Consider the following 10,335-nt stretch of genomic DNA (forward strand, 5'->3'; position numbering starts at 1 on the left):
TGGCACAGCTATGATTTGAAGTTAGCATTTGGCTGCCTCTGCTGTACACCAGAGTCCTGCTGTTATTATCAGACTACTCCACTTGCTCATCCTTGGAGCATCTGGCATTAATGGTTCTGGTGAGCTCAGGGGACCTATCAGCTCACACAGTGAAAATCAGCTCAGTGCTCCCCTCCCCGTGGCCTTTGTGGCTCTCTGAAAGGCAGACTCAGGTGCACGCCAGTCAGATCTGAGCATGTCCAGTTCTGCCTGTACTGCCGGCTCAGTTATGCAGAGAACAGGGATGATCTGCACACTGAGGCAATACTCATACTTTAGTCCCTACTCCTTCAGCAAACACACATTGTGTGGCAATTCTTTCTTTTTTTGAAGTGTGTAGAAACTCCAGCAGGACCCAGACATGGTGTGGAAATACCCAGATGATGACGCCAACCGTCACAAGCACCCACTGCACAAATCCTGCCCTGGGAGCCCTTTAGTGAGCCCACCTAAGCAAGACCGCACAGCCAGGAAAGTCCTTCCAGTATGCCAGAGCCTGAGGCCAAATAAACTACAGACTCATTGCAAATATAAAATTTGTTTTTCATACGCTGGCACCAGACAAAAACCCCAATACAGACAACCTGCTGACAAGGCCTGCATGATGCAGCTTAACTTTTAGCCAGTTTCTTACAATGTGGACATATGTGCAGTTGGATGCCAATGATCTAGGGGTATGCAGTCCTGATACCCACTGCTTTGCATCACCTGTTGCCATAAAATCCATATAACCTCATGGACATTCATGCACCTTCAATAGCCTGCACCATACAGAAATATGACCTAAGAGATATCAGTTCTGCTGTAGTCTATCATCAGAGCAGAAACCATAACCTTCCCTTCACGCACCACATCCCAAGCGTTAGCTTTGTTTATACATCGCCCTTGGTAGAGAGTAGCTTTTTGCTGCCTGCATTTGCAGCTAATAACTCACAAACCTCTATATCCAGACAGCAACAGTTCTTTGGAATATTGTTTCCTCATCTTTGTTCAGTTCACTTTCATTCTTCTTCCTCATCATCCATAAGAAATGCCTGTGAGCCTGGGACCCGATCCATAGCCAGTGGAAACCAAAAGAAGGCCTCTTGGAGACAGCCCCCTCACCATGTGCCGAAAACGGCCCGGCTACGGAAGCAGAGCACAGAAGCAATCCTGGGAGATAGAAAAAATCCAAAAGACTAAAAGACACTTGCAGTTGCCTTTGCTATGCCTGGATAAAACAAACACAAAAGCCTAAATAGGTTCTAGGACACTCTACAGGAAAAACCATGATTTGTTATAAGCTACCTTTGAACCTGTGCACAGCATGTGGCCATTGGACAGGGAAGAAGTGATGGTTTGGCATGATGCCACACATTTCCAAGGAGACCTGTCTTCCCAGTGGCAGGAGCTGCAGAGGCTGGGCTGTGGGATGGCACCCAGTCATGCCCCCTCCATGTTCCCCTTTGCATTGCAACCTCACTGAGGGAATGGCGGAAGGCAGGCACAGACCAGCCCTGACTTCAAAACTGCTACTGTCAGCTTTCATTATCATCACAATTGGGTTCATAGGGGTTTTTTGGTTTTTTTGTTTTTTTTTTTTTTTTTATTTCCCTGCTGGAGAAAAAAAAATAAGGAAAAGCAAAGGAAAAAAAAGGGGGAAAAAGGAACACAGCCCAAAGCCCCATGGAGCACATGAAAAATAAACAAAGTGAGTGATGGCATATCTGCCCTGAACTATGCCCGCCTAACATGGAGCAGTTAGCAGTTAGGGATTGTCAGGGGAACAGACGCAAAAGTCCCGGGCACTCTGGGTGAATCGGCTGTAACACAGAGTAGCCGATATCTTTGACCAGAGAAATCTGGTGGATGAACTGGAAATAGAAACTAACTTCTTGAATCCCTGCCTAGGTATCTGACCATCAGTTCAGCCTCCTGTCTAGGTCTTCATCGCATTTCCAGTCAATCAACCATTTGCACACAGGAAATCAGGGTAGGGGAACAGGCTCCAGAGAATCCCAAGAATGAGCTAGCACATGTGTAATTGTTTTATTGTTATTTTACATGTTGGCCTTTGACTGTCTTTTCAACATCTTTGTGTCAGGGTGGAGCTGGAACCTGGCACTTTTACGTCCATGGATCCCCTAAACCTGTCTTGGTACAACGGTGACATCGGTGACAGGAACTGGAGCAAGCCGCTCAACGAGTCCGATGCAGACCAGAAGCCTCAGTATAACTACTATGCCATGCTGCTCACCCTCCTCATCTTTGTCATCGTTTTTGGCAATGTGCTGGTGTGTATGGCTGTGTCCAGGGAAAAAGCCCTTCAGACTACCACTAATTACCTGATCGTGAGTTTGGCAGTAGCAGATCTCTTGGTAGCAACCCTGGTCATGCCTTGGGTGGTCTATCTGGAGGTAGGTGACCCAGTTTTCTTTTGCAGTACTGAATGTTTCTGGTGAATGGGGATAGAGAGAGAAGGTTTAGCAGCCTGGACATCGGCTATTTCAAGGCCTCCCGAATTTCTCGAAACAAAAGCATTTTTAATTTGCTAACAGTTGGTCAGATTTTTCCAGGAAATCGACATGATAGCAGATGACAAGCTAACTTGAAAATGCACTGTTGTTTGGAGGACTAATTTACTAAATCCAATTGCATTGAAAAGCTGGCCTTTAAATAGAGGGATCAAGAGTGAAAGGACCCCAATTTTGTTTTCAAAACTACATAGATGAACTGTTCATTCCCAAGCATAAGAATGAGTCTGCAACAACGTCATGGGTGTCACACTAATAAACTCCATCAAAGCGTAATGAAACCCGTATTTCTGAAGGACGACAGGAGGACAGTACTAAGAAGAGCAGGCAATTGTAAAAGCAGGATGTAAATCCAAAGCTTTTATGTCACAATATACAAGAGAAACATAATCGCAGCTGAGCTACTTTTCAAATTGCTGCCGTTAGCATGTCGTTTGGTACAAAAGAGTTCTATACTTCTGCATACAGAGCCATATTTGAGTGGCGCTGTGGTTTGTGAAAGCCAAATACTCCCAAGTCTGCCACCCGTTTACTTGATGGCAAATGACTCTTGCAACAGCACGTAGCCTGAAAGAATGAAATGCATCTCTAAAGGAAAGAATAAGAGAAGCTACGCAGCCCCTCTCCCTTGGGCCCCTTTGCTGGCTTGCCCGTGTTCTTCAGTCAGCTGAGAACTGGCGTGCCGGTAGCAATCACAACCAAGAGAGAATGAATGGTGGTGAGAGAGCATAAGACTGGAACTATACTGAGTGTACAATTAATTTTCAGGCACTTGTTTATGAGAGAAAATGATAAAACAAAGAGGAGAGCAGGGGAAGAAGCCATAATCAATTATACCATTAAGTATTAACGCAAAGCAAAACAAACCCACTGACATGACATAGACTGTCAAGAAACCACAATACTAATTATCACTCTAGTTAATTATTGTTTTCATGGCACTTTAAAAACGTAAAACATTATGCATCTGCTAAAGCTTATTAACATGACCACAGCCCGGTTGCGATTGTAGGCAATGCCTCTTAGACTAGTTATGCTCTTCCATTATAGTCCTCTTTTGCGACAACCCATTTTAAGCAGAGGCTTTTGCTCTGAGAAGCTCTTGCTCTCTTAGGCCCAGGTAGGAGAGTCTCTCAGACACTTCTTATTTTAATGTGAAAGAATAAAGCGCAAATCGTGTAAGATACTTTCCCCTGTCTGGGCTCCTGGGTACGTGGAGTTGGTGTGGAACCTCACCTTCCTTAATCTGCCAAGTAGGACAATCAGGCCTTTACATCTGAATTTACTTTTGCCCTTTTCACTCTTATCCACACTCTGCTAAACCAACTGCTAGCTTGAAGCAACAAAAAACATGACAAATACTTGCTGAGAGAGAAGGAGCCATTGGACTGACGTGGATTAGGCACACTGTGGTCCCTCTCTGGGTCTGCAGTCTGAAATCAAAACTGGCCAGAACCCTTTGTTCTGTAAGTATCTTCATTTATTTTTTTTAGGATTTGTGTCACAACCTCGGACAAATAGGAACGTCAAAAGGAAACCCTTTTAAAAAAATCAGCCTTCTTGCAAACAAATCTTCTACCTCCAACTTTCTGAGGTTTCTCCTACATTAATGAAAGCACTAAGAGAAAGAACTGCTGCAGTTCACAGCATCTCCCATAAATTTAAAACTATACGTTCATGAAACTGATTTTGCAGAAGCTTATAGCTGGCTGGAAACCTTTGCCTTTGCGCAAATTCTCATCAAAGTTACTGATGTAACTGTCTCTTAAGTGCTTCTTTAATCACTGAGTATTCATCTGTCACTCAGGCTTCAATGCAGTCATTCTTTTTTCTTTATGCTGCCTATGGTTATGTATATCAGAGCAGAAATAACTGAAGAATAGATATCTTATTCATTCTATTTTCAAATGCAGTAGGACTCTATTTTTATTAGAGGGAAATATACCTTTTTCATCACATGTCAAATACAGCAGTCCTAATAATTGCTATTAAACTTAATTGGCAAAGTTCAGTTTCAATAGCAAGATATGTGAAGAGAAAAAGGCTATTGGTAACTGGAAGTGTTATCATTAGTTCTTTGTCTTTATCACAACATGTAGCGTGTCAAAGACTTTTCACTCTAAATTAAATAAATTTCCTTCACCAAAAAAACAAAAGGAGGAATTTCTACGCTGATTTTTTAAACTGAAAAATGAAGGAAACTCCTGCTTCTCTACTGCTGATCTTTGCTAGCTATAATTGCAAAAAAGTGTCTAATAAAAAGCCGTAAGTACAATTAGAGGTGCTCAGGATATAAATTTAATGTATTTCCTTTCTAATACTTCTTTGCAATGCTTCAGAGACCTGTTTAAGCTCCTACATAGTTCACTCTGAGGACACTTGCACTCCCTTATGTCATCAGAATATGAGCCCAGGTTTGTGTTTGCTGTTAGGGCTGTCCAACTCAATACAGAGTAACAGGATGGAATTAGGAAGGACAAAAAAATCCCATCAGCCCTCAGGAAATGCTCTAAGAAATGGTTTGGATGGAGCAGAGTACTTCCTTTGCGGCCATGCCATCGTTTGACACCTTTAGACTAGACAGGAGAAAGCCCTTGAAGGCACTCAATGGCAAACAATCCTACTTGATGCAGCATGTGACTGATTACATATGACCCGATTCCAGCTGGAACTTCTGTAGACAAAATTTGAATCCCGCTTGAACCAGACGAACTCCAGCTACCAGCAAGCGTCTGTGTCTTTGTGCAAAATCCTCCCTTTAGACCTTCTCATTAGCTGTGCATTCTCAGTGAGTTCTTTTACTGACCTTATACTCTCTCTTTACAGGTGGTCGGTGAGTGGAGGTTTAGTCGGATCCACTGTGATATCTTTGTAACCCTTGATGTTATGATGTGTACTGCCAGTATCCTCAACCTCTGTGCCATCAGCATTGACAGGTGAGGGCTCCATGGCAGCAAGTTGTATCAAACCCACAGCAGCAAGTCGCGGCCATCTTTATATGGTCTAATTTTACCTGTAACACAGAGACTTGAAAATGCTGAGAGCTAGTGGTGTTGACATCTCTTGAAGAGTGATTTAGAGGACCTAAACGAGGTCTGAGCAGGGATTCCATCAGAAGCAGACATAGAAACACTGGTCTCAAGAATGTAAATGGAATTGTCTGTATACGTCCCCATTAGTTCAGTCCTTCTGTTTATATACTTTAATAGCAAAGCGATCATCAGTGGGAAGGCAGCAGCTCAGAGAGTGTGGAAGAAAAATGCTGACCCCAGCCTCGTGGCCTTCCAAAACAAGGAATGCAGACCCCTTGGAGATTCGTGAAACCTGACTTGCCCTATATTCTCTTGCTGGACCAGGCTCTCAGACACAGTAACTAGGTGTAATTTCCCACAAAGTTTGTCAGCGCTGGCAGAATAACAATAAACTGTATTTGTATCTTCACACTGCAGGTACACAGCAGTAGCAATGCCAATGCTGTATAATACCCGCTACAGCTCGAAGCGCAGGGTCACAGTCATGATTGCTGTGGTCTGGGTGCTTTCATTTGCCATCTCCTGCCCAATCCTCTTTGGCCTCAACAACACAGGTGAGTTGTGATGCCACCTGCAGCCAGCTATTGGCATCTTTCTGGCTTTAGTGGGTTCCCAGATAGTCTTCTGTTACAAGTCAGGAATAAACATGGGGATCAGGTTTTAGGTGTATTGGGATGTGTCCGTTTCTGTTTCAGGTCTCCTCTCCTAGCGTCATCCCAGACTATTTCTGTCAGCTGCTTCTGGATCTGTTTCATCTCTTGCTGTTCCAGACCAGTGTTTTAGACACATCAGACCTGAGGTTGTGTAGAAGTTTACACAGCACTCATCAATGTTACATTAACATTTGTCCACTACAAAAATCAAAACCTCTCTTATATTAAAACACATGAAAAGGAAAGTCAAGGGACAAATAGCTTCACTGAGACAGGCAAGAAAGGAACTGGGAGTTCAGCCATCAGTTGCATAGGAAGACTCGATTGTATACAGCATGGGATTTGCAGGCTTCTAGTTAGAAGGCAAGCAATATCCAGGGTCTTTGGGTCGTATGTGACTCCCTGTGACCCAAGGGGAGTTTGCTGTTCTGGTACCACTTCCAGCTGACGCAGTGGTCCCCCCTAGAACCCAAAGCTCTCACTCTCTGGGTACCTCTGTGCCTTCTGAAAGAGGGAGAGAAGAGGGGGAAGCCAGACCTGGCTCCTAGCAGCAGTGACAACAAGCCTGAAACTTTTTGTCTTCCAGACGAGAATGAGTGCATCATTGCCAATCCTGCCTTTGTCGTGTATTCCTCCATCGTCTCCTTCTACGTTCCCTTCATTGTCACACTGCTGGTGTATGTGCAGATTTACATAGTGCTGCGGAAGCGCAGGAAGCGCGTCAACACCAAGCGCAGCAGCCACGGCCTAGACTCGGACACGCAAGCCCCGCTGAAGGTAACTAGACCTCTGCCTTGCTCTCAGCAGTCTCCGTCCCTTCCCCTTCCTGCTCCGCTTTGTTCCCCAAAGCACGTCCTCCTTTCCCCAAATGGCACTGGCTGGACTAGGTGAAATACTGGATCACAAAGGTGAACGCTGTGTCCTGTGCCATTTTGGAGTCCCAGTCGCACAGTGGATTATCAGGTCACTGGCTGGTGCTTCACAGGCCTCCCTGGGTCTCAGGGGATGTTTCATCAGCAGATCTGCATTAGGAGCTGCTTCATTAACCAGGCTGCATTTCCTTTGGCTCTAAGTTTGGGTTAGTAGCCTGACTACAGGCTATACTATTTTCTGAGTCAGTCCTGCTGTTGTGATGAAGAAGTTCAATGGAAATTGTTTGCGTGGCTGGGATGCAAACTACATCGCTGGTAATGATACCTCTGCAGTGAAAACAGCCTCTCAGAGCATGAGATATGTGTGTAAGTGGAGTCCAGCTGAGCGTGTTAAGTGCGAGACTGCTTGTCAAAACGCTACTCTCATGGCACATGCAAAACAAGCAGTAGGAATGTATAGTCCCAGAGGCGCTCCCTCCAAATTGCATTGCCTCAGAGGCCAGTGCCATGTCGAGCAAAGAAGGCAGTGAGAGAGGGACAGACAGAAACATTAGCAGATCTTTGCAGTTTCCTTCCTTTGGTGAAAAGCATAAGGGATACTTGCCTCCATCACTGCTTCTTCAGAGTAGTTTTCCATCATTCTTAGCACCGTAGTCACACTGATTAATTTCTGCTTCCTGCCCTGTGTTTGTATTTCCACGTGCCTCCCTTACCAGCTTCCCTTCCCAATTAATATCTGCTTGTGTAACCTCTGAGCTGGTGCTTGCCCCTTAGGACAAATGCACTCATCCAGAAGACGTCAAGCTCTGCACAGTTATTGTGAAGTCCAATGGGAGTTTCCAAGTTAATAAGCGCAAAGTGGTGAGTGTTACAGAGAAGTCGTAGCTTTTCAGAGCATTTAGCTTTCCCCTTTTCGCCTCTCAGGCCACAAAATGAATTTATGTAGGGTGGGAGAAAAATAAACTAAGAACAAAGGTTACCATTCAATCTTAAAATTTAAATATTCTTCCCATTCCTTAGAGTGAAGCAGGGGGTTTAAGATCATAGAGCTCAAAAAGCCAGACTAAGCTCACCTAAAGATCAGCTGTAAAAGCCATGACATTTTAACATTTTCTGTCTTTGATTTTCTTCTCCTATCTGTTATTTATTTTAAGTCTTGGACCGCATTGGCTTTGTTGGGTTTTGCTTGTTGATTTCGTTTTTATTTATTTATATTCTGAAAATGAAATAAAATCTACAGGGAGTGGAGACAGTGTCTCTCCCATTTCTTAGCCTCTTTGTGCAATAACGGAGAGTCAATCACTGCAGTTCTGTCGATCCCATCTACCCAAAAGTATTCTTATCTGTAAACACTTTACAGGCCATTCTCCAAGCACCTACCAAAAACGTAGGGAGGGAGAAGAGGGATTGATTGTTCTTCAACATCATCCAGCTTCACTCTGTAAGGAATGTTCATTGCTCCTCTCTGTATATTTATCTGTCTTTGTGTTGCGGACATTTGATTCTTGTCCAGGAGCCGGAGAGTCACATAGAAGATATGGAAATGGAGATGGTGTCCAGTACCAGTCCCCCTGAGAAAATCACCATCAAACCAGCGGCACCAAGTAACCATCAGTTGATTGTGCCAGTTGCTTCTAATCAGGGCACCAACTCAACCCTGCAGGCCTTGGACAGCCCTGGGAAAATAGAGAAGAATGGACATGCCAAAGAAACACCCTACACAGCCAAGGTCTTTGAGATCCAGTCTATGCCAAATGGCAAGACAAGGACCTCTCTCAAGACTGTGAGCAGGAGGAAACTGTCACAACAGAAGGAAAAGAAAGCCACTCAGATGCTAGCCATTGTACTTGGTGAGAGTGCACATTGGCTTCCTCTTGTGTTTCTGCAGAAAACCAATAGCTAGCCAGGATGAGGGTAGCCAGTCTGAATGTCCAGCGTAGACTATTTTTCCAGACCTCCACAGAAATAGTTTCACTGGATACGTTAGAGGATATGTAGGCAGGTAGGCAGGGTGCTGCCAATAGGAAGGCTACCTCCTTCCCAGCTAAGAACAGTTCCCAGTGCTGTACAAAAGGCTCAGAAAGCTGTCCATCTGTGGGGTGCTTGGACTGCCAAAAGACAGCTAGGTGCAGGGGCAAGAGAGCTCATGGGCTTTCTGGAACACAAAAGGCAGCATAGCTCAGAAAGAAACTGGCATCTCTGAAGGCCAGATTTTTTGACGCAACTGTCCTAATTATCCAAAAAGTTCTTTAATACCTGGATACTCAGAATATAGACTATGAGACCTAATAGACAAACAGAAGGCTTATTCCTTAGGGAAACATTTTTCTTTTATACCAAAACATCCTCACTGTTCTTATAGTCTCAAAATTTGTTCAGCTTTCAGCAATCAAAATCTGTCTCTTTCCTTTTCCCCCAGGTGTTTTCATCATCTGCTGGCTCCCATTCTTCATCACTCACATCCTGAACATGCACTGCGATTGCAACATCCCCCCAGCAATGTACAGCGCCTTTACGTGGCTTGGATATGTCAACAGTGCTGTCAACCCAATTATTTACACCACCTTCAACATTGAATTTCGTAAGGCTTTCATGAAGATCCTCCACTGTTAAAAGTAAAAACAGCAACCGCATTTTTAAGAATGAGAAAAAAGAAACCAATGCCATTCACGCACACAAATGGGCAGCCATGGAGAGGTCTCGAGCTCTTGTATTGGGCATGAGGCCTAAAGTGTTACACCACTGCCATGCCCATGCGCCTCTTGGTGGGGATGTAACGAGGGCCTTCATGTGGGAGGTCCTCTCATCCCTCAAGGTGATCTTTGGACTCTGGGACACCAATCCCAAAGGCACTTTTCAGAGCTACCCTCACACTGTGTTTAAAGCGGAAGCAAAAATCAAGGCATACTCACTTGATTCTTGCCTGTGGCCATCTAACCTTGAGTGCATTAAACACAGACAGAGCCATGTGAAGGTAGCGATAGGTCACTGCCGCTACTGGCTTGCGTGTTACATCATTGATACAATTCTCACCAAAGACAAGACCATCTTTTCCGCTTTACAATAGGAGCCAGACAGAGCTTGCGGAAACTCCATGCAATAGCTTTGCCTTCACCTCGAGCTGACTTACCCAGTATTAAACTCCTGAAGCCTTGAGAAAAAACTTTAAGAGGTCCCCAAGTGGGCTAAGAAGGTTCCGCCACCTACAGATCCAATCCCTGCAACA

At 44.5% G+C, this 10,335-nt stretch overlaps 1 protein-coding gene across 2 annotated transcripts; it reads left to right on the forward strand.

The window, feature by feature from the left end:
- The first annotated feature begins 2,153 nt into the window (after positions 1–2,153).
- Positions 2,154–9,722, forward strand: DRD2 (dopamine receptor D2). 2 transcript variants are annotated; one of them, XM_054223078.1, is made up of 7 exons: positions 2,154–2,435; positions 5,379–5,488; positions 6,002–6,138; positions 6,824–7,014; positions 7,884–7,970; positions 8,623–8,959; positions 9,529–9,722. In XM_054223078.1, the coding sequence occupies exons 1-7, from the start codon at positions 2,154–2,156 to the stop codon at positions 9,720–9,722; spliced, it is 1,338 nt and encodes a 445-aa protein (XP_054079053.1). The 2 variants fall into 2 exon arrangements, with proteins under 2 accessions (XP_054079053.1, XP_054079054.1); XM_054223079.1 differs by lacking the exon at positions 7,884–7,970.
- Positions 9,723–10,335: the final 613 nt, after the last annotated feature.

This window comes from Rissa tridactyla, chromosome 17 (genome assembly GCF_028500815.1).
Source record: "Rissa tridactyla isolate bRisTri1 chromosome 17, bRisTri1.patW.cur.20221130, whole genome shotgun sequence".
Classification (NCBI taxonomy): domain Eukaryota; kingdom Metazoa; phylum Chordata; class Aves; order Charadriiformes; family Laridae; genus Rissa; species Rissa tridactyla.